The 24766-nt window shown below is 34.3% G+C and overlaps 1 protein-coding gene across 3 annotated transcripts; it reads left to right on the forward strand.

Moving 5' to 3' along the window:
• The first annotated feature begins 788 nt into the window (after window positions 1-788).
• On the forward strand, window positions 789-23354 carry IFI44L (interferon-induced protein 44-like). 3 transcript variants are annotated; one of them, XM_011997384.1, is made up of 10 exons: window positions 789-928; window positions 1237-1351; window positions 8403-8890; window positions 9461-9509; window positions 10234-10429; window positions 15906-16058; window positions 17601-17772; window positions 21580-21680; window positions 22002-22176; window positions 22342-23354. In XM_011997384.1, the coding sequence occupies exons 3-10, from the start codon at window positions 8413-8415 to the stop codon at window positions 22374-22376; spliced, it is 1359 nt and encodes a 452-aa protein (XP_011852774.1). In that variant the 5' UTR covers window positions 789-928; window positions 1237-1351; window positions 8403-8412; the 3' UTR covers window positions 22377-23354. The 3 variants fall into 3 exon arrangements, with proteins under 3 accessions (XP_011852774.1, XP_011852773.1, XP_011852775.1); XM_011997383.1 differs by lacking the exon at window positions 789-928 and having other exon boundaries at window positions 1185-1351; XM_011997385.1 differs by lacking the exon at window positions 789-928 and having other exon boundaries at window positions 1229-1351; window positions 8403-8557; window positions 9465-9509.
• The last annotated feature ends 1412 nt before the right edge of the window (window positions 23355-24766 follow it).

Raw genomic sequence — 24766 nt, forward strand, 5'->3', positions numbered from 1 at the left:
AGTCAAACATTTCTCCAAGTAGCCTTGATTCCTTTTATTGGAGATTGATATGACAAGATAGCTGGCTAACACCTTGAGTGACAGCCCCTGAGCAGAGTATCTAGCTGAGTCATGCTAGTCTCCTAATCCATGGAAGCTGTGCAATAATATATTTGAATTGTTTTAAAGCCTGTGAATGGTAATAACTTGTTACAAAGCAAGATAAAACTGATACACCCTTTTTTTCCTGAAGACATTCAATTTTGATATGCCATTCCTCTGCTTTTAGAGCCTTAATAACTTCTCATTGTCTTAATGATAAAATCCAACTTAATTAAAAACTTGCAAGGCCCTCTTCGGCCCTAGTCACCTCCCTAGCCCCATTGCTTATGAATCCAATGCTCTCACTCCATTCCAGACAGACTGAAATACTTGGATGGCCCTGATGATACCATGTTCTCCTGCCTTCCTTGCTTTCACTTCATGTCTCAGTTTAAACTTTAATTTGCTAGGAAGTCTTTTGCAAGTGCCCCAAGACTGGATAAGGCTACTGTTCTCCTGGCTTTCAGAGAATCTTGTTTAGTACTTAGCACGGTAATTCAGATGTCTGTGCCTGACTGTCTTCCTGAGTATACAGCACTCTCTTTGAGGGCATGTTTTTTATTTTAATTTTTATGTTTTAAATCTTACCCACCATTATCCTTCCCCAGAGTCTATGCCAGTGTGGACTGAGTGAAGGAGTAAATGAGAAAATGAACAGCGTAATGCCTTATGAATTCAGGAAAAGCTGAATCTTCATCTGTTTGTTCCAGTGCAGACAGGCTTGGCTTTGAATACCATCCAGTTCCATGATTCTCTCAGCTGAATTATTATTTTTTTGTGCTTTAACAAATAGGGATAGTCATAGTGTTTATGGTATGCAGTTGTTCTGAGGAGAAATTAGGAAAAGGTATGCAGTTACACAGTGCCATGCACAACTCTAAATTCCAATTAAAAAATGTAGGAAAAATGAGGGAAGTAGAAAAATGCACATGAAATGTTCACTATTAGCTTTACTGTAGTTTTTTCTTGGTAGTGATCATTTCGTGCATGCCTACATGTGGGCTACAAGGGGACCAGTTATCATTTTTATGTGCTTAGCAGGATTTGTTTTTTCTTTCACTCTCTTCCTAGTGAGGAAAAAGAAACTTAGTGGCAGTTGGCATGCTGCCAGCTGAGCATTTGCTGCTTTGAGTTTCAGTTTCTTTTCTTTCCTAGAGTCTCTGAAGTCAGGGATCTTTTAAGAAACTTCTGTCTCCAAACCGTGGCTGCTGGATAAATCAGATAGAACAGTTAATCCTCAATTTAAGCATCATCCAACTCTTAGAAACAGGTAAGCGATTTTTAATTGAAACATAATATTTGTACATATTTATGGGGTATGTGTGATATTTTGATACAAGCATACAATGTGTAATGATCAAATCAGGTTTATTGGGAAATCCATCGCCTCAACCATTTATCATTTCTTTGTGTTGGGAACATTCCAAATTTTCTCTTCTAGCTGTTTCAAAATAGACAATAAATTATTGTTAACTATAGTTACCCTATTGTACTATGAACACGAGAACTTATTCCTTCTATGTAGCTGTATTTTTGTACCTATTAACCAACCTCTTTTCATCATCCCCTTCCTCTGACTTTCCCAACCTCTGGTAACCTCCAGTCTACTCTCTGCCTCCATGAAATCAACTTTTTTTTAAAGCTTCCACGTATAAGTGAGAATATCACAGGTAAGTGACTTCTTGCCATCCAATGTTTCCTAGCTGTATGTGAAGAAAAAGCTTGCTTTCTTTTTTTCTAAAAACGAGCTTCAGAGTGGAATTGCTGCTAATGATCATACTTTGCTCTTTCATTTGTCTTTTATTTTAATGAAAATTTCACACACAGATAACTAGAGAGTATAAATGATCCATCCTGTAATCTGATATAGTTTTACCTGATTTTAAAAATGATTTGCTTTTTAAATTAGAATAGTTTTCTTTTACTTAAAAACAAAAACATTACAAATAAAGTTGAAGAAATCTATGACTCTCTACTATACATTGTTTTCTTTTGAGACAGAGTCTCACTCTATTGCCCAGGCTGCAGAGCAGTGTTGCGACGTCGGCTCACTGCAACCTCAGCCTCCCGGGTCCAAGGGATTCTTGTGCCTCAGCCTGCCAAGTACCTGGGATTACAGGTGTGCACCACCATGCCTGGCTAATTTTTGTATTTTTAGTAGAGACGGGGTTTCACCATGTTAGCCAGGCTGGTCTTGAACTCCTGTCCTCAAGTGATCTGCCATCCTCGGGCTCCGAAAGTGCTGGGATTACAGGTGTGAGCTACCGCACCCAGCCTCTCCTATATTCTTTACTCTTCTTTTTATTTCCAGAGGGCAACATTATCTAGACTTTGGTATAAATTATTGTCATAATTGTTTTTATGGTTTTCTGTATGTATGTGTATATGTATCTAAATATGATCTCTAGTATTACTGTGTTAAAATTACTTCTGTTTTTCCATCCTGGCTAACCTGGTGAACCCCCGTCTCTACTAAAAAAATACAAAAAACTAGCCGGGCGAGGTGGCGGGCGCCTGTAGTCCCAGCTACTCGGGAGGCTGAGGCAGGAGAATGGCGTAAATCCAGGAGACGGAGCTTGCAGTGAGCTGAGATCCGGCCACTGCACTCCAGCCTGGGCGACAGAGCGAGACTCCGTCTCAAAAAAAAAAAAAAAAAAAAATTACTTCTGTTTTTATATACCAGCAAAAATGATTTCATACAATAATTTAAAAAATTAAGAGACATATTAATTTTATTTTTATTGATACATGATACATTACATGTTTATGGGGTACAGGTAATATTTGGTGATGCACTTAGAATGTGTAATGATCAAGTTAGGGTATTTGTGGTTTCCATCACTTTGAGTATTTATTATTGCCACGTGTTGGGAACAAGCCAAGTCTTCTAGCTACTGAAATACACAATACATTGTTTTTGACTATAGTCACTCTGTTGTCGACTAATAGAACTTCTACCTTTTATTTAACTGTATATTTGTACTCATTAACCGACATCTCTTCATCTGTTCTTCCTAGACACCCACCCACCCTTCCTAGCCTCCAGTATTTATCATTATACTCTCCACATTTATAATATCAACATTTTTAGCTTCCGCATATGAGTGAGAACGTGTGATATTTCCTGTGCCTAGGTTATTTCACTTAATATTCTCCAGTTCCACCCATGTTGCTGCAAATGACATGATTTTACTGTTTTTATAGCTAAATAGTATTCCATTGTGTAATATACCACATTTTCTTTATCCATCGACTTATGGACAATTAGGTTGATTCCATATCTTTTCTATCATTAACAGAAATTCACAACAGAAAGGTTACTGTGATAAACCTGAGAGATACTAGAAGGAATTTTAACATATTGACCATATTAAACAATATTTAATATATTGATTGTATTCAGCTATCTTTTACAATGTGGTGTACAGACCCTAAAATAGCTCCTAATTGTCCCTGTCCTATTTTTTTTTAAATACTCATGTCCATGTATAATCCCCCCTTGCCTGTGGATGGAACCTGTGACTTAACTGTAACATATAGAATTTGGCAAGTGTGATATGTTAAGATTATAATATCCGCTATGCTAGGAGATTCTCTCCCTTGCTAGTTTCAATGAAGTAAGTGGTCACGTTGGGGAGGCCCATTTGGCAAGGAATTAAGGGTGACTTCAGGCCAATAACCAACTGAGAACTGAGGAAAGCCTCTGATCATCGGCTAGCAAGAAATAGAGTTCTCATATCTACAACCATAAGGAACTGAATTCTGCTAACAACCATAGGAGCTTGGAAGCATGGCCTTCTCCCATTAAACGTAAACATTCTGCAGCTGTGGCTAGCACTTTGCTACAGTTTCGTGGAAGATTCTGAAGCAGAGAACCAAACTAAGTAATGGCTGGATTTCTGACCCAGAGAAACTGTGAGACTATAAATGTGTTTTGTTTTAAGCCTCTAAATGAATGGGAAATTGCTATGCAGTAATAGATAAATAGCACAATAAATTAGTCAATACTATTACTTTATCTGTAGATGCTTTAGGGTTTTCCACATATAAGGTAATATCATCTGTGAGTAGAGATGATTTTACTTCCTTTATCATTCAGGTATCTTTTTCACTTTCTTTTTTATTTTGGCCTACTTGTTCTGGCTAGGACATTCAGTATTATGTTGAATAGAAGTAGTAAAAGTGAATAATCTTGTCTTGTACGTGATCTTAGAGGAAAAGCTGTCAGTTTTTCACTGCTGAATAGGATGTTAACTGTGGACTATTTATACATGGATTTACTATGTTGAGGTAATTTCCTTCTGCTTCTGGTTTTTTAAGTGTTTTTTTTTTGTTGTTGTTGTTGTTGTTTAATCATGGAAGGGTTTGGGTTTTGTCAAATGTCTTTTCTGTATCTATTGTGATGACCAATTTGTATTAGTCAACGTTCTTCAGAGAAACTGAACCAACATTAAAAAAAAAAAAAAAAAGACTAAGGAAATTTGTTATGGGAGTTGGATCACATGACTTTGGAGGTGGAGCAGTCTCACTATCTGCCACCTGCCGGATGTAAAACCAGGGAAGCTGGTGGTGTAATTCAGTCTGAATCCAAATGTCTGAGAACTAGTGGAGCCAGTGGTGGAACTCCCAATCTGAACCCAAAGTCCTGGGAACTGGGAAAGCTGGTGGTGTAAGTCCCAGAATCCGAATGTCTGAGAACCGTGGTGGCCTCAAGATATTTTTAAATTCCCGTTCGGATTTCTTTTTGATCCACTGCTTATTCTAGAGGGTGTAGTTTAATTCTCACATTCTTGTTAATTTTCTAGATTTTCTGCTATTGATTTCTAGTTTCATTACATGGTTATGAGGAAAGATACTTGGTATGGTTTCAATCTTCTTAGATTTGTTAAGACTTGTTTTTTGACCTAACATGTAATCTATCCTGGAGAACTCTTCTATAATACAGGTGAGAAGAATGTGTATTTTGTTGTTGCTGGGTGGAATGCCCTGTATATGCCTTATTAGGTCCATTGGGACTATGGTGTTCAAGTTCTCTGTTTTCCTATTGATCTTCTGTTTGGATATTTTATAATGGATAAATTATTGTAAGTGGGCTATCGAAATCTCCTTCTCTTATTGTGTTGCTGTTTCTCCCTTCAATTCTTTCAGTGTTTGCTTCATTTATTTAGGTGCTCTGATGTTGGATGAACATATATTTATAACTGTTATATCTTTCTGGTGAATTGACCTTTTTGTTATTATGTGATGTCCTTCATAGCCTCTTATGACAGGTTTTGATTTACTGTCTATTTTGTGTGGGATAAGGACACACACCCGTTGAGGGTCACCTTGCAGTTCTTGCAGTTACTATTTGCAAAGATGCCCTTATTATCACTTGATTTTCATCCTATGTGTGTTCTTAAGTCTAAGTGAGTTCTTGGAGACAGCATATTGTTGTATTTTGTCATGACGTGCTTTGACTCAGTATTACCCTTCTTTCTTTCTTTCCTTTTTTTTTTTTTTTGGTTTGCTAATATTTTGCTGAGGATCATTCCATCTATATTTATAAAAGAGTGGCCTGTAATTCTTGTTGCTTATAACACCATTAACTGGTTTTGGTATCTAAGTTATTCTCTGGAAGACCATGTGTAAGATTGTGTATTATATATTCTTCAAAATTTGGTCGAATTCAGCAGCTAGACTCTGATCCTTGAGTTTTCTTGGGGAAGTCTTAAATTAATTATGAATTTAGTTTTATAAAACAGCTATGAGACAGTCAAATTTTGTATTTACTTTTATGTCAGCTTTGCTAAGTTGTATTTTTCTAGAAATTTGTCCACTTAATTAATTTATTCTTAAGTTTATTTTTACAAAGTTATTTATCTTCAGACCATTTTATAGTTTATCATTTATTGCACCTGTACTGATATTTTCTCTTATGTTTTTGATTTTAGGACATTCCTTCCCTTTTTTCCCTTTGTCAATGTCAGCAGTGTTTTACAAATTTTGTTAATCCTTTTGAAAACTGGGTTTTGGTTTTGTTAATCTTCTCTATTGTGTACTTGATTTGTCCATTAATATTTCTGTCCATTATTTTCGCTTTTATTTTTATTATTTCTTTCTACTTACTTTGAGTTTAATTGGTATTTTTTCTGATTTTTTGAAGTGAAGGTTTATATAATTAATTTTCAGCCTTTCTTCATTTCTAATATATATGTTTAAGCTTATGTGATGTTTGTAACATTTTGTTTTCATTCTATAAGTTTTAACAAGAATATTTTATCATTTAATTAAATTTCATTATAATTTCTTATTTGAATAATGGATTATTTCAAAATATGTTTTTTATTTTCCAACGTATGAGGGGATCTACTAGTTATCTTCTTGTTAAAAAAATGCTGGCTTATACTGTTTGTTCAATGTTATAGTACTTTGAAATGTTTTGAGACTTGTTTACTTTTTAAGGTTTGTAGAATATCTCTTCTATACTCTTTTTCTTTTATTCTTGTTTTCTGGTTTCATATATCTCAATGAATTTTACTATATCCTTTAATCCCTTTTGCCCTTTTCTCTTTTGATTCTCTTTTTGTCTCAATACTTCAGTTGGTAAATTTTCTTCTAATTCTTTATGCCTACTTGCAGTTAAATGTTTTCACTTAATTATTAATTTCAGATATATATTTTTATATATAGAATCTCTTTTTGACTTTTTATTGTATTCATTTTACTGTAAATCATTCAATCTTACCTTTTAGCTGTTTGAACATATTAAACATAGTAATTTAAACATCTCTATGGGTAACTCCAGCATAAGTAAGGGTTTGTTTCTAGTGTGTGCTCTTTCCTCTTGGTTTTCTATCATGTTGTTTCATTTACCTCGAAACATGAATGTGTTTATGATGAATGAGAGTCACTGAATAGTTAAAAAATCATAGAGATATTTTGAAGCTGGAAGAATGTTCTTTTCATCCAGACAAGATTTATTTTGTTTCTGCCGTGCAGCTGTGGACACTAGCAACTCTCATTTACTTTAATTCAATTCACGATTGAGAATACTGAAGTATGAAATTAACTCTGTCTGCTTCCAGTTCATACTTACTTCTTCTCTGTAGCTCTTTTCTTAAATTTTTTTAAAAAATGTATTTCAATAGCACTTGGAGTATAAATGGTTTTATGTTACATGGATGAATTATATAGTGGTGAATTCTGAGATTTTAGTGCGTCCATTATGCAAGTAGTGTACATTGTATCTAATATGTAGTTTTTTAAATCCCTAGCTCCTCTTCCATCCTCTCCTTTCTGAGTCTCTAAAGTCTATTATATCAGTTGTATGCCTTTGTGTACTCATAGTTTAGCTCCCACTTATAAGTGAGAGCATATGGTTTTTGGTTTTCCCTGTAGCTCTTTAGAATCCCAAACTGTAGCCTAAGGGAAAGGTTTCCCAGGTACTCTCCTTATTGCACTCCAAAGTATGATTTTTATCTCCGTAACTCTATGAGTCTAGCAAATGCTTTGCTTAACTTTTCAGCACCACAAATGGCTTTTCTGAATCTGACAGATGCACGTCAGAAATGTGCTCCCAAATGCCTAGCTTATCTCTCTTTATATAACTTCTCCAAATCTTTGCCAATAGCTATATATCTTAACTGCCTTGTTTGCTCTTTAGAGCTTTGTGACATGTTTTTTATAGTTTATCTTGCTTTTCCAGTTTTTTTTATTGAAATAATTGTTGTGATGACCAATAGTCTATTATGCTGCTGTAAGACTTCTATAGCTGTTATCTTCTTTCATATTTCAGTTCCTTTATGTGCTTTTTTTTTTGCATGAATTCCTAGGCTCCATTTTCTAATTCATACATTGGCAAATGATGAATGTGATATGATGATGATGGCCTCTGTTCCAGCCATATGCTTTTTTAAAGAAAATTTTATTGGAACACAGTCATGCTCTCTTGTTTACATATTATCTATGACTTCTTTTGTATTACAGTGGCAAAGTTGAGTAATTGTGGAAGAGACCTTATGGCCTACAAAGGCTAAAATATTTACTATCTTGTTCATTATGAAAAAGTTTGCTGACTTTTATTCAGATTTATTTTTTCTTTATTCTTTAACTTTCTGAAGTTTGTCAATTGATTTAAAAATTTTAATGACTTTTCCTTTCTAAATTATATATTTTTATATCTAACATTATTGTGCCATTTCTATATTTTTTGCCTTAACCAAATAATATGTTTTAATTGAGTCAGTGAAAAAAGAACTCACTGAAAGTAGAAGTGGAAAGCTAAGCTATAAGCTACTATATTATATAAGCTTCTCAACCTATAATTGTTTTTCCATTAGATCTAGAACAATGGAAGTGACAACAAGATTGACATGGAATGATGAAAATCATCTGCGCAAGCTGCTTGGAAATGTTTCTTTGAGTCTTCTCTATAAGTCTAGTGTTCATGGAGGTAGCATTGAAGATATGGTTCAAAGATGCAGCCATCAGGGATATACTATAACAATGACTTACATTAATGAAAATATGATTGTAGCCTTTGTGCTTGGAAATTATATTAATTTACGTGAAAGTTTGACAGAGCCAAATGATTCCCTGTGGTTTTCACTTCAAAAGAAAAATGACACCACTGAAATAGAAACATTATTCTTAAATACAGCACCAAAAATTATTGATAAACAACTGGTGTGTCGTTTATCGAAAGATGATATTTTCATTATACGTCCAGATAATAAAATTTATCTAGATAGAATGATGACAAAAAACTTGAAACTAAGGTTTTATGGCCACCTTCCATTTTTGGAGTGCGAAGTTTTTCGAGTTGAAGGTACGTAAAATTAGATAGTCCTACATCTCACATTATGATTCTAATCTTTGTGTTTGGTAGGTAATAATTGATCTACAAGAGCAAGGAAAGTGAGAGGAACAGTTAGATTCATGCCAATTTATACTCTTTGATAAATTCTGAAATGAAATGTGGGGAACATAAAGATTATGAGGTTTTTATCCAGAACGTATAGGCTGCTTTGAGAAGAGCAAGTTGAGAAATAAATGTGCAGAGACAGAGATGACAAAGGAGTTGGAGATGTGGAGAGAGAGAGATCTTATCATCAGAGCTGGTCTGTTTTGATGTATGACCCAAAGATCAGACCCTTATAACATATGACCCTTAGAACTTCCAGGTGTAATTATGTGAGAGCTTCCAGAGCAAGTTAATGTGCAGAGAGGATAATTTTTTCTCCTCTTCCTCTCATTATGTTGCCAACCCTGACTCCTAATTGAGCAGCTCAGCCCTGGGTTATACAAGCAAACTCAATGTCTTATTTCAAAAGTAGACTTGGCCATATTTAACCAGACAAGTTTTAAAAACTTATTATGCTATGTTTATTTCCTATAGGAACTAAGTATAACCTAGACTACACAAAGAGGATAATGAAAGCCAGAGAGTAAGTTGGATTCTTGGACTATCTATTAACGATTTTATTTAGACCAATTGTATAAAGAATGCTGACAAATTAGTAGTAAAGATAAAACTCATGCCACTGGAATGATTAAAAAAAAAAAGAGTTATAATGTTATTGGCATAAAATAACAAAACCACTACCAACTATGAAACTTTAAATATCCGCCTGATGACATTGACCAATTTGACTTCATTTCCACTTCAGACCAAAATTTTTCAGGTAGAGTCTGGATAACCATTTTAGATAATTTCTCTGAATCCTTTCCTTGAGAAACAGCTTTTGAGAATCCTCAGTAAATGTCAAAAACAAACTCTCTTTTTAAATTTATAGGTAGCTACACTGCATATATTTTATTCTGATTTCTCCTTAATGTATTTTTAGTGAAAATAATAATTTATCTTCAGTGTTACTGATATTTCTCATTACATTCATGTGATCTAAGACTAATAGGTGAAAAATTGTTTGGTTGCTGGTTAATATTTAACTTTAGTCAGACGTAAAATAATGCATTTTCTTTAAGCACAAAATGTATAACTTTAGATATTTCCAATCATATTATAGAAGATCCCATTATCAATATAATAATTAAGTATTGAAAAAATACCCTTCTCAGGAAGAGAAAGAAGCTCTAGGTGACTTGTAGTATTCTTTACGGTATTCTTTATTGGCTGTTCTTATGCTGTATTTAACCACTATATTTTAACAGGCACAGAAATAAGCTTCTAGCAGACATCAGAGCCTACAAGCCCTATGCAGACTTGGTTTCAGAAATTCGTATTCTTTTGGTGGGTCCAGTTGGGTCTGGAAAGTCCAGTTTTTTCAATTCAGTCAAGTCTGTTTTTCATGGCCATGTGACTGGCCAAGCCATAGTGGGGTCTGATACCACCAGCATTACTGAACGGGTAAGTTATTTCCCTGAGGATTTTATTTTATAGATTACAATTACTATATTGTTTATGTCTTTGCCTTTTTCTCTCAGGGCAATCCTAATATATAATTAAATGCTAAATCAAATGGGAAATAGAAGTAAAATTTTAATCGGAATCACCTCTATTGTGTAATAATCACCTATATTATATAAGGAAGCTTTCAAATTTTATGGAAGGAAGAAGCAGTTACATAAAGAATACTTTTTAGTATTTGTGTAAAAAACAACACAAATTAAAAAACCCTATGGAAATATTTGGCCATTATATTTGATGTTCATTTTACTCATGTACCACATGATTTTACCTGGTTTAAAAGGTTTTTCTTTTTTGTAGTAAAATAATGAGAATTATGTAAGATAATTTTTTTTTTATTACATAAGACCATTTTCTAAGACATGGTCATGAAAAGCAAAATAGTATTTCACTTTGGTGGTTCAACTTTGAAGGAGAACTTGAAGTGTAAATCTATGCTCTTACGAAAACTATCTTATTTACAAAAAGATATACATAAGGAAATAAATAGTAATATAGATTTCTTACTTATCTCTCTAAAGAACTACAAATTATGGTGCAACACTTGTCTAGAAAATTCTTTCTGGTTTATGCTTTTCAATGTTATCATGCACATGCTATCAAACAAAAAAATAAGAAAGGGAAAGAATAGAAAATTTTAGAATCAGGCTTTTTAAATGATTACCACAAATTAATATTGTCACTTGTTAGGTGACAATATTATGCTGTGTATTATCAATATGCTGTGTATTATCAGTGCAAAATTTAGCATAATATGAGACTGCATAATAAGACAGTAATGGTTCATTTTAGCTTTTGTGTTACATCAATAACTGAAATAATTTTCTAGGACTTTCAAGAATTACATCTTATTTCTTGATGTTGGCCAGATACTATGCTCTGGAGTGGCTTTATTTTAATATATCAGTGTAGTCTCAGAAGCCATGGCAAAGTACAGCAACACAAATTAAATTAATTAAGCATTTATTGAAATGTCTCTGTTTGCTAAATATTTACTCAGAAATAGAGACCTAAATACAAATAATGCTTGGTCCTGTTGACCAGAGATCTCAGAGACCAATGCAGATAATAAATATGTATCATTCATTGTGATATATGCTATAATAGAGATACTACTCAAGACAAAATTTCTCTTTCTTCCTTTTAAGTTTTAAATTCCAAAGGTCTTATTTTAAGAGAAGCTGTAGACACTGAATTCCAATGAAATGCAAATGTTATTTAAATTGAAGAAATATAGGGCAGACTTTTATGAGGGAAATAGAATATTTTATTGCCTAAAGACCCTTTCCTTTGAATAATTGAAGTTATAAAGGAAGCAAACCAATGGGTAAGGAAACTATGAAGATGCATATTGGTGCACCTGAAATTTTACCATGTACTTTAACTCTAGTGCTTAGTGTAATTTCTTTCATGTTGAGGCACTGGTAAATCCTATTCTCCTAGATAAAAATCTTCAGTGGGATTACGCCTATGCGTTTCATGGCCCAATGAGAGCTTTTGACTTTATTACAGACCACAATAGGTCATAGAGGGTTCTCTCCCTTCTGGTTTGAGTGATACTACACCCTTGCCAGAACCACAGATGGAAACATTGTAATTAAAGTGTCTCTGAGAAATCCTTTCCTTTGCAATTCTTCCTAAATCTTCCATATTTTCTTGTGTATGTTGAAAGTATATCTGACCAACAAATAAAATACTTCCAGAATTCTTCTAAAAAATATCCTTGCCATAAGATTGAATGTGTTTATCTAGGAAAGAAAGTTCTGCTGTGCTTCTCAAAGTGAGATTTGTGGACCCCTTGGGTTCCCAGTTATATTTTAAGGGTATCTCTGAGTTCAAAACTATTTTTAGAATTATTCTAAGTTTTTTTTTTTGGTCTTTCCTAGTGTCTTGACACTTGAATTAATTATACAACATAGTTTTACCTGTTAGCACATTAATATGAATCAAACGGTGGCACCAAACACTACTACTAGTCACTGTATTTCTCCCAATTACTGCACTTACAGGAAAAGAATGCCAGTTTTACTCCTTGATGAATAGTAACAGTTACTGGTTTTATTTAAACTCTACTTTGGAATACACATCATTTTGATATTCAATATGATAACATGGGAAGTGCTCATAAAGTACTTCTAATGCATATTGAAATTTAGCAGTTGTCTTTAGAAAAAACACTGGAGCAACTGAGTTGTTAACTGAACTTTTTTTTTTATGTGACGTCACTTTTACTGGACAGAACAGACTTACTTATTCATACTCGGATATTTGGCAGATATCTTAATGAAAATGGTCAAAGCGACCCTGCTAATCAAAGACAAAAACAAAAACTGACAGTGTCTGTTGCCAATAACAAAATTTGAGCTTTTGAGAAAAATCAAAGTTAGAGAAACTTATATCCACTATTCTGAGCCTGACAGCTTTTCAACACTTAAGACTTATCCAATGAGATTAATGGTGGTATTAACAAATGTGATGTTTTAATATTGTATGATGAAATGTGTCAACGTTAGGAAGATCTGGATAACCCAGTGAACCAATGTTTTAAAATGTTCAATAAATTAGGTTAAAAAATCATGCATGAGTAAAAGATATATTCAAAGTAGAAGACGAACCAATGGATTTAATGTGGCGGCATATAAAAATGTCGCAGATTCCACTTGCAACTAACCTTTAAGAAGTTATTACTTGTTGAGCTTTGCTATATTATGTTGAGGAATATTCACAATTACCTGAAAGCTATACAGTGAAATATTACCTCCTTTTCATAGTATACATACGTGTGAGAGGCTGTATTTTCTTCACATACATCAATTGAAACAACATATCAAGAGACTGAATCGGAGCCACATATGAGATTACAGTTACATTCTTTAATCCAGACTTTAAAGGGAATTATAATAATAAACCAATGACACTGTTTTATGTAAATTTTAAAAAATGCTTTTTAAGTAAAAAATGTTATTTGATAAACATGTGACAGGTTTATAATTGAATTTTTAATGATTAAAACAACATTTAAGAGGAGGAGGGGCAGAGCAAGATGGTCACATAGGTCTCTCCAGCAATCATTCCTCCACTGAAACATCAATTTGAATAACTATTAACACAAAAAAAATCACCTCAGGAAACCAAGTGAAAGATTACAGTATCTAATTCTAGCACAATAATAACAAAAGATACATTGAAGAGGGTAGGAAAAACAGTTTTACGTCATCTGCATCACCCCCCTCAATCCCAGGCAGCATAGTGTGGAGAGAACTGTCATCTGCTTGGGGGAAAAGAGGGAGTTGAGCACAGGACTTTGCCTGGACTCCAATATCAGGCCTACTATAGTCATATTAAGCACTGGATAGAACCTCGTGGCCCCAGACTTTAGGCTGTTATTTGACAGTTGAGCCTCTAGCCCCATGCTGGTGCCAAAGTAAGACCATGTGGCCCTAGGCTTCAAGCTTGCATGGTGGACTCAGTCCCTGGACCCCACCATGGATGGATTATTAGTGGCCCAACCTCTGAACAGCACTTAATGACAGGGATGCCGCAGTGGCCCTGAGCTTTAGGCGTGCCTCGGTGCTGCACCAGTCACAGTGGTCCCAGGCTTTGGGACTATGCAAGGCAGCGTGCCCAGAATTTTTGGATAGGCTGATTGTTGAAGGACTTTTCCAGACAAAGGCATCCTGCAAAGATTGGAATAAGTACCTACTTCCAGAGATGTTTATACATTGACACATGGTCACAAGAGTCAAGAACAATCAGGGTAATATGACATCATTAAAGAGAGAAAATAATGTACCAGTGACCAATCCTAAAGAAATGGAGATGTATGAACCTCCTGAAGAATTCAAAATAATTATTTTAACGAAGCACAGCAAACTTCAAGAAAATACAGAGAAACAATTTAACAAAATGAGAAAAATGATGAGTGAACAGAATAAGAAATTTAATAGAAAGGTTGTAATAATTATAAAAAATTAAACAATTTTCAGAGATAAAAAATACAGTGGGTGAAATGAGAAATGAAATAGAGACCATCAACAGCAGAATTGATCAAGTAAGAGTCTGTGAACTTAAAGGTAGGTTATTTGAAAATATAGATAGAGGAGAAAAAAACAAAATGAAAAGGAATGAAGAAAGCTTATGAGATTTATGGAACAGCATCAAAGAACAAATATTCAAGTTATAGGAGATAAAGGAGACAAGAAATTAAAAGTAATAGATGTCTTAAGTAAATAAATAGTAGCAAAAAAACTTTTCAAACCTGGAGGATGATGTAAATATCCAGGTAAAGCTGAGAGAAAAGTCCCCAGTCAGATTTAATCCAAAGAAGATTAACCCAAGACATATTAAAATCGAACTGTAAAATATCAAAGACAAAGAGAGGATTCTGAAAACAGGAAGATAAAGAAAGCAAATAACATACTAGAGAGTTTTAATATGACTAGCAGTAGACTTGTCAGCAGAAACTGTACAGGCCAAGAGAGAGTGGGATGAAATATTCAAAGTGCTGAAAGAAAAAACAAACAAACAAACAAACACATCCATTGAGAATATTATACCCAGTAAAGCTATCCTTCAGAAATAAAGGATATATAAAAATTTTCCTGGATGAACAAAAGCTGAGGGAGTTCATTACAATTAGACCTGTCTACTAAACTCTTGCTAAAGCGAGTTTTTCAAGCTGAAAGAAAAGGATGCTTATAAATAATATAAAAATATCTGAAAGTATAAAACTCACTGGTAAAACTACATGGTAAAATTCAGAATACTCATACTATAATGATGGTGTGTAAATCACTTATATCTTCAATATGAAGTTTAAAAGACAAAACTACTAAAATAATAATAGCTATAATATTTTGTTAAAGGACATGCAACATGGAAAGATGTAAATTGTGGCATCAAAGATGCAAACTGTGGGGAGGAGTGGAGTAAAAATCTGGAGTTTTTTTTTTTCTATCTAAGTGGAGCTGTTATTAACTTAATATAACCAGTTATAATTTTTTTTGTAAGCATCATGATTAACCACAAAACAAATACTGATAGCAGATACATAAAATATAAAAAGCAAGGAGTCAAAACATACCATTATATATGTGTGTGTGTGTGTGTATATATGTATACACATGCATGTTTTACATGATAAATTACATATAATTTTCCTTTTTAATTAAAAAAGAAACATTAAAATTTTTTCAGTTTTAATTTCCAACATTTTAAATATCCATAGATATAACCCACATAAATAACAGATCTTTGGGATTCTCAATAACTTTTAAGAGTCTAAAGGGGTCCTGAGACCAAACTGTTTGTGGACCATGATGTTCAAATATTAACCAATCTCTTTTCTTCTTATTGTCCTGTCTTGAATGCTGGGTGATGAATGAAACTTTACACTTAATATATATATTTTTAACAGTATAGGATCTATTCTGTTAAAGATGGACAAAATGGAAAATCTCTGCCATTTATGTTGTGTGACACCATGGGACTAGATGGGGCAGAGGGAGCAGGACTGTGCATGGATGACATTCCCTACATCTTAAAAGGCTGTGTACCAGACAGATATCAGGTAAGATTTCTTCAATATCCAAAACATTTCAGATCAGTTTCTTCAGTATTTTTCATTGAATTTTTAACCTCATAAGGCAATTTCAACTGCCATAATGTGGTTTCAACATCAATCAACACTATTCTACTTTAAATGAATAAGAATTCATATAAAAAAAAGTAGACTGACTACTGTTCTTTTCTGTAACATTGAAAAATAAAGCCAAAAGGCAGGATTCTATTTATTCACATTCTAGTAAAAGATCAAGGAGATAGTGTGCTTTTATTACTCTTTACAGTAATGTAAACTAATAATAGTCACTTAATCCCTTGCACTTTTTGGGTTACATAGACAAAATATTGGAACAAGTAACCACTTTGTGTTGAAATGTGATTTTATACTGTAAATGCTTAGATTTCACTACTAAATACCTAGATTCAAAATTTGGCTCTGCTACTAGCAGATGTGTACCCATAAGTAAGTTACATACTTCTCTCTCTTAGTTTTTTTTTTTTAGGTGTGCAATGTTGGTATTAATGGTGTCCATCTCATAGGGTGGCTAAGAAGATTAAATGAGATGATATAGTCTAAGTTCTCAAAAAAGCCAACAATGATTGTTATCTTTCTTTTAGGTATTGGGTATCAGCCTCAATTTCTAAAGAAGACTCTCTTTTGCCTCCCAATTTTGCTGAATTGAAAACCTTACCTATGTATTCATTTATTCATTCAAAAACCATTTATTATAAACCATATTTGTGCCAAACTCTAAGCCAGTTACTGAAAACACATAGTTCAATAACAACACAATCCTTATCCTCCAGGAGTTCATAATGCAGTCAGGGAAAAGGAGACACACAGATAAAGAGAGCGGGGATACAGCGAAGACATTGGAGAAATCAGGAGCATACTAACACCTTAATTTTTCACAGCAGGGAACCAGTCAATTCAGTCCAACATTGAAATATATAGCTTAATAACTACATGCTTCCAAACTCTTGTTTCATAATCTATTTCCTTAATCTTAGAAAGATTATGGTCTTGTGGTAAGAAGACATTAACTTCAAAGTTAGTATTTCTTTTATTTCACTTTAGTTTGTTTTTCTTCTATAAAATCAAAATAAATTACAGTCTTTTAATTTAAATAGCATTTGCAACATTATTTTTCTTTCTTTTATTCTCTCTATCCAGTTCATTTAAGCATGCAAAATGCTTAGAGAGGAGTTTTAAGATGTATTTAACAAATGTTAATGGTGTTTATTTCAGGATAGGATTTGATGTTAGCTTTCCCAAAATATTCTTTATACTTTCCTGCAATACTTACAATAGATGATTATCATTTTTACCACAGCAATAAAGTGTTTTTTTTTTTTCCTGCGAGAGAGATATAATGGCATTATGCTCACAGTGGGAAGGGAGTAAAGAGGGGGGTGCTACTAATTTGGGGAAAGAATTGCTGGGGAGGAGAGAGATAAGTAGTTACAGTATTAGAAGCATTAATTGTCTCTTTAAGGATTAAACAGAAACTCTCTGAATTCTGAATGTTACCTTATGTTTTTATAACAGTTTAATCCCCGTAAACCAATTACACCTGAGCATTCTACTTTTATCACCTCTCCATCTCTGAAGGACAGGATTCACTGTGTGGCTTATGTCTTAGACATCACCTCTATTGACAATCTCTCCTCTAAAATGTTGGCAAAATTCAAGCAAGTTCACAAAGAAGTATTAAACTGTGGTGAGTCTCACTCATCGTACTTATCCAAAAAATTTTACTTTGATATAATTATAGATTTGCCAGAAGTTGCAAAGAGATTACAGAGATTTCCCATGTACCTTTCATCCAATTTCCCTGTCACAGGTAGAGATCATTCACAGGCATGACTGAAGAAAGACCCCAAATCCTAATTTTCAGTCTTTAAAGAATAGACTAACCATCCTTTTTTTCTTTTTTTGTGTGTGATTTTCCTGAGGCGTTAGATAGGGAAGTCACTTCTTCACACTATGTGGCTACACCAGGAAGACTGAATCCAGGAAACTGATTGCTAACAATGTGTGTTTATAGTTCTATGTCATCTTATCACATGTGTAAGTTTATGTACCCATCTCTGCAACCAACTATTACATCACTTCATAGATTTCCCCCATGGCACCACTATTCCTCCACCATCCTTAACTCTTGGCAACCACTAATATTTTCTTCATTTCCATAATTTTGTCATTTTGTGAATGTTATACAAATGGAATAATACAGTATGTCACCTTTTGAGACTGGATTTTTTGACTCAGCCTAATATCCTTTGACATCCATCCAAGATTTTGTATGTATTTATTGTTCATTAAAAAAAATTGTATAGTATTCCGTGGTATAGATACCCCACAGTTTCACCATGCTCTATCAAAAAAAATTCCAGTTTTTAGCTACTGCAGATAAAACTCCTATGAATATTAGTGTTCAGATTTTTTGTGGACATGTTTTTATTCCACTGGGATAAGTCTCCAGAAATGTAATGCTGGGTCATATAGTAACTGTATGTTTAACTTTGAAAGAGATCACCAAGCTACATTCTAGAGGGACTGTACCATTTTACAATCCCACCAGCAATACATGAGAGATCTGATTTTTCTGCATTCTTGGTAGTATTTGCTATTGTTGCTATTAGAAAATTGTTAACTCTTCTGATAGATGTATACTGATATTTCATCAGGTTCTTAATTTGCATTGCTTAATGACTAATGACATTGAATATCTCCTCATGTGCTTATTTGCCTTCTGTATAGCTTATTCAGTGAAATGTCTCTTCACGTCTTTTGACTATTTTCTGATTGGATTATTTGTGTTTTTTAGAACTTGAATGTTGAAAGATCTGTAAATCCTAAATATGAGTCAATTGTAACATATATCATTTGCAAATAGTTTCTCTCAGTCTGCAGTTGTCTTACTATTATGACGATTTCTAGCCCTGCCATATCTCATCTCTCTTTTTGGAACTCTGGGACATGAATTCTAGATATTTTGTTATAGTCTCACTGTTTATTTATTTATTTATTTTTATATCTATTTGCTCTTTATTTTTCAGAGTGGGTAATTTCTATTGTTATATCTTTAAATTCATTTGTTCATTACTTTGTCCTCTCCATTCTGCTTTTGAACATATCTATTGTTTTTCCTATCTTGGGTATAATATTCTTTCAGTTCTAAAATTTCTATTTGATTCTTTTTCATATCTTCTATTTCTTTGCTGAGACATTCCACTTCCTGCATTTGCTTCAAGCATGTTCCTACTTGGTTCTTAAGCATTTTTATGATGGTTGCTTTAGAATCCTTGCCAAATAATTCTAACATCTTTGTCATCTAATTAGGGTCAGGATCTTCTGATTAGCTTTTCTCATTCAAGTTGAGAATTTCCTGGGTTTTGATGTGACAAATGATCTTTAATTGTGTCTTTGATATTTTATTCTGTGACTCTGGATCTTACATCTTGTGTTTTCGCAGACATATTCTGATACTGGTAGGACAGAAAGTACAGGTTTCCCATGAGTCCTTGTTTGACATCCCTAGAGAAAGGGTACTTTCTTACTGCGCCCCACATAGGATCCCCTGATATCACAGGGCTAGAAGCCTCCTTGCATCTAAGGTTAATGAAGGCTAGAGTTCTAGCTTCTCATTTGTTCTCCTCTGACACTGCCAGAGAGGGAGAAGAGCACCTCATTGCTGCTGATTTGGTGGAAGTCTAGGATCCCCAAGTAGCCTCCCTTGACACCATCAGGACAGACCTTGTTAGTATAGTGAAGATATAAATGTGCTGGATCCCTACATTTTTTTTTTCTTCTCTGATACTACCTTGGCTAAGGACGAAGGTTGGGAAAGGGAAGGACATATCCATGGATCGGGCTAAGTGATTTCTGTGGTGTTTGGCTCAGGTAGTGTGGCTATTTTCTGAAAGTTCTCTGTCTTGCTACACTGCCCTTTTTCTTATGCTTTGACTAGATGGAACAGGTTTTACTTTACTTTTTTTTTTCTTGTTGCTGGCTCTAATTGGCATTTTTCAGTTGTGAGTGTCTCTAAAAGCCAATCTAGGACATATGAAGTAAAAAGAAAACCTAGAGAACTCATCTGTGTATTGTTTCTTGGATCTCAAGGTTTCTAGCCAAATTGCATCCTCTGCACTTTTCAATCTTTATGTTTGATTTATGTATAATGTCCAGAGATTTTAGCCATATTTAGTGTAAAGAAGAGGGAAAAGTGTGTCTACTCCATTTGATTCAGAACTGGAAGTACTCTCACTGAAGTTTGAAAATATTTTCATATAAAGAATTGTTGGGGCATTTATACTCCAAAGCCTCATCACTTACTTTATCAGTATAAATATCACATATTTAGGTTCCGAAAAGTGCTATGCAGTTTAATGTATAGAGCATGGTCTTGGTTAAGTGAACCACATTTTTAAATAGTAGTAAACTTTGACCTTGAGGAAGGTAGCTGAATTTCACTGAACTTTAGTCTTCTGTTCTTATAAAATGGGGATAAGTTTTGTATCTGAACTTAACAAACCATCTAACAAATGTCTGAGTAGTGAACATTAGATATACACAATGTAAATATATAAGCTTATATAATCACTTAACAGCTTTAAAATTATGGAGGGTTTGGGGTAAAAGAGAAATGCTAAGTTTTAAAATGAGTTTTCAAGGACGTATGGCAACACATTATGCTTGGCATGCTGGATGGCAATGCTTAATGCAACTAACTGTGCTGACTTAGGACCTCTAAAAGGACATTGTATTAATTTTGAAAGAGAATAATTACATTGTAACAGAGGTTGAAAAAAATCATAGGTATCAATTGAGAACTGCCCTCTACCAGAACCTAGGTATTAATTGGCCAACTTTGCTAGTTATTCCTCTGAAACCTGAATGATGAGAAGGTAGTAAAAGAAATCATTTAGATTTCGGTAGGAAGAAGGTACTAAAAACTCTGTTAAAAGAGTTCTGGGAGTTTTCTTGACAGGCATTTGAAATTAATCTTATATTTTCCTCATAAGCAGTTGTTAGCATAGTAGAATTTTGATTCGTTTAGAAGTCAAGTGTGATTTACTAATTCAATCCCTGTGGTTTGAGGGAGAAAGGCATAGGTCCTTATTAGAACTGTGAAATCAGTACAGTTTGCTCTCACAAATGCTCATACACAACCCTCCTCACTCCCTCTTTTTCTTGTGGTTCTTTTTAGTCCCCAAAGTCCAGCAACCCCTTTTTTTCCCCTTGGCCAATTTAAAACAAACTAGTTGAATGGAATAGTAGATAATTGCAATTTAGTATGAATTTAGTTGCATTGAAAAATGCTGTCTCATGTTGGGAAAAAAGACCAAAGATCATTTCTCCGCTAGAAAAGCTTCAGGCTCCATATTGAGATGTGTTGGGGATATTTCATTCTTCAGCTCTCAAAATCACATCACCCTGTAGAGTTGCTTTCACACGTATTTAATAACTTGTTGATACATTGCTATTTATGGTATCAAATAACTGATTTATCTATTTGATATAGGTGTAGCACATGTAGCCTTGCTTACTAAAGTGGATGATTGCAGTGAGATTCTTCAAGACAACTTTTTAAACCTGAGTAGATCTATGACTTCTCAAAGGCAGGTAAAGAACGCTGATCATAACCAGATATTATTGTAATAGTACCACAATCATACTTGTGTGTGGGGGTGTGTGTGTGTGTCTGTATGTGTATATATGCTCACACAACGTATTTGCAGGGAAATGAAGAATGAAATCAATTGCTTGATCAATTCAAATTTATATCACACTTAAAACTGCAATGATCTGAATTATTAGTATGTTCCCAAGATAACTTATTAAGCCATTGCTTTTTGGGTTTCTTTCTTAAATTGTATTTAAAATTGGTCAAATTTCAAATATTAAATACAAGACGTAAGTATTTTTTAAATATACTTTCCACAGGTCATGAATGTCCATAAAATGCTAGACATTCCTATTTCCAGGATTTTGATGGTTGGAAATTATGCTTCAGATTTGGAACTGGACCCCATGAATGATATTCTGATCCTCTCTGCACTGAGGCAGATGCTGCGGGCTGCAGATGATTTCTTAGAAGATTTGCCTCTTGAGGAAACTGGTAATCTGGTCCTTTTCTCCCCCTCTCATAAATCACTGGTACCTTTTGAAAAATCTTAAGTTATACATCAGTTATTAGATGACTGGGGCCCATCTGCATGCCCTAGTCCTGAAAGTTGCATTAGGATATGTGCTTAATTTCCACTCTTATTTGTTTCATTTTCAGGTGCAATTGAGAGAGTGTTACAGCCCTGCATTTGATATAAGTTGCCTTGATTCTGACATTTGGCCCAGCCTGTATTGGTGTGCCTCAGTGAGAGTCGATCTCTATTGACAGCCTCCTTCAGATTTTGCTTTTGTTCATTTTGCCTTCTGTCCTTGGAACAGTCGTATCTCAAGTTCAAAGGCCAAACCTGAGAAGCAGTGGGCTAAGATAGGTCCTACCACAAACCACCCCTGCATATTTCTGTACCATTTACAATTCAGTTTTCAGTGACACCCTTTTAAACCACTCCAGGAAAAATGAGATATTCTTTTATTTATTCTTCTATAACACTCTATATAGAGCTATGTGAGTACTAATCACATTGAATAATAGTTATAAAATTATTGTGTGGACATCTGCTTTCTTAAATAGATTGTGAGTTCTTTGAGAAACAGTGTGGATTTTACTTATCTATGTATTCACAGAACTTAGCACAGTGCCTGGTAATGAGCAAGCATACTTACCATTGCTTTTCCCTCCCACCCTCTCCAACATCACATTCACTTTAAATTTTTCTCTATATAGAAAGGAAAACTAGCCTGGGCAATATGATGAAACCCCATCTCCAGTACACACACACACAAAAAGAATGAAACAAAACCCACAAAAATTAGCTGGGTATGATGGCACGTGCCTGTAGTCCCAGTTACTCAAGATGATTGATTGAGCCTTGGAGGTGGAGCCTACAGTGAGCTGAGATTGTGCCACTGCACTCTAGCCTGGGAGAAAGAGTAAGATCCTGATTCAAAAAAACAAAAGAAAACAGAACAAACAAACAAAAAACAGAAAGGAAGACTGAAAGAGAATGAAAAGCTGGGGAGAGGAACTAAAAATAAAGAAGGAAGAGTGTTTCATTTATATCTGAATGAAAATATGAATTACTGTAAGTAATAGAATTAATAAAAATGAGCCAACTTTTTAAACAATTTACATTTTATTTCTATGGAAAAAATAAATATTCCTCTTCTAACAAACCCATGCCTTATTTTCATTAATTGAATTCCAAATCATCCTAGCCATGTGTCCTTCAATTAAGGTTACTGGTGCAAATCAGTAAGAAGGTTCTTATACTCATGCTCCAAATAATTCTGAAGTCCTCTTAGTAGCTGTGAAAGCTAGTACTATTAAGAAAGAAAAACAAAATTCCCAAAAGATAGCTTTCGTGTTTTTTTCTTCCTTGAAGACTTCTTAATCCTCTTCTCCAAATTCTTAGTCTTCTTCGAAATAATATGCTTTGGTTCAATAGTTATCCACATTCTGACAGTCTAATTTAGTTTTAATAAGAATTATACTCATCTTTTGGGTAGTCATAGATATTAAGAAAGCAAGAGTTTCTTATGTCCAGTTATGGAATATTTTCTAAAGCCAAGCTGCAAGTGAAGTTGTGCTCAAGTGAATGAATGTTCAGGAGACACAATTCAGTGGAAGAAATTAACTCTTTAAAAAAGACCTAGGAATAGGAGAACCATGGAAATTGAGGAGTAGGCCTACAAGTAGATACTGGGAACAAAATTAGAGAGGCAACCAGAAAAAGTCATTTTAGGCTCATCAGTGTTGTGCCTGTTGCAGAGTAACATACCAATACACCAAAACAGCAGGTGTTGCAGTAGAGAAAGAGTTTAATAATTGAATGGCAGCAAATTGAGGAAGGTTGAGGAAACCTCAAATCTACCTCCCTGCTGGGTCTCAGTTTAGGGTTTTTAAGAGAAAGGCAGGTAAGGGGGTGAAGGTCTGGAGCTGCTGATTGGTTGGGGTATAGGGAATGAAATGAAACATACAGAGATGAAAACTGGATTTTTTTTTTTTTTTTTGCTGAGGCAGTTCCGTGGAAAGGGTCATCAGACTGACTGGTGTCAGCAGACCCATGGGATTCCAGGATCTGGAAAAAGTTTTAGAAAGAAACTTGATGTTTCTTAATGTTACATATGTTATCTTATAGAAATAACTAAGGGAAGTTAGTGCCTTGTGACCACGTCTATGTGACTTTTAGGCAGAAAGAAACTATAAGGAAAGGATCTAACAGTCATGCTATAAGTAGCAGTAAGGAATTGGCTTAAAGGGCAAGCTGGTTAGTACTTAGCTGTGCTTTTATTCAAAGTCTACCTTTAATTTAGTGGTTAATGTTTGCTGTTCATTAGGATGGTTTCACAGTTACCATACAAATGTGGAAGCAACGGGTCCAAAAAGTAGGGCATGATTTTCTCCATGTAATCCAGGGAAAAACCAAGCCTTGGCCATTGTTGGTTGGGAGACTGAAGGTGATTGAAGGCTAACCATCATCCTCACCAACTTTTGGATCATAATTCACCCATTCCTTTGATGGAGCCTGAAAAAAATCTGGGCAGAATGTAAGACTTTTTATTTTGTTTAAAGGGGTAACAGAGTG

Source organism: Mandrillus leucophaeus, unplaced genomic scaffold (genome assembly GCF_000951045.1).
Source record: "Mandrillus leucophaeus isolate KB7577 unplaced genomic scaffold, Mleu.le_1.0 Scaffold539, whole genome shotgun sequence".
NCBI classification, from domain to species: Eukaryota; Metazoa; Chordata; class Mammalia; order Primates; family Cercopithecidae; genus Mandrillus; species Mandrillus leucophaeus.

What these genes read in the sequence shown, in the direction of transcription:
- IFI44L (XM_011997384.1), top strand. Translation starts at nt 8,413, where the DNA reads ATGGAAGTGACAACAAGATTGACATGGAATGATGAAAATCATCTGCGC. An exon ending in GTGTACCAGACAGATATCAG is followed by an intron (nt 16,059 to 17,600) that starts GTAAGATTTCTT and finishes TTTTTATAACAG; the next exon opens with TTTAATCCCCGTAAACCAAT. An exon ending in CTATGACTTCTCAAAGGCAG is followed by an intron (nt 21,681 to 22,001) that starts GTAAAGAACGCT and finishes TACTTTCCACAG; the next exon opens with GTCATGAATGTCCATAAAAT.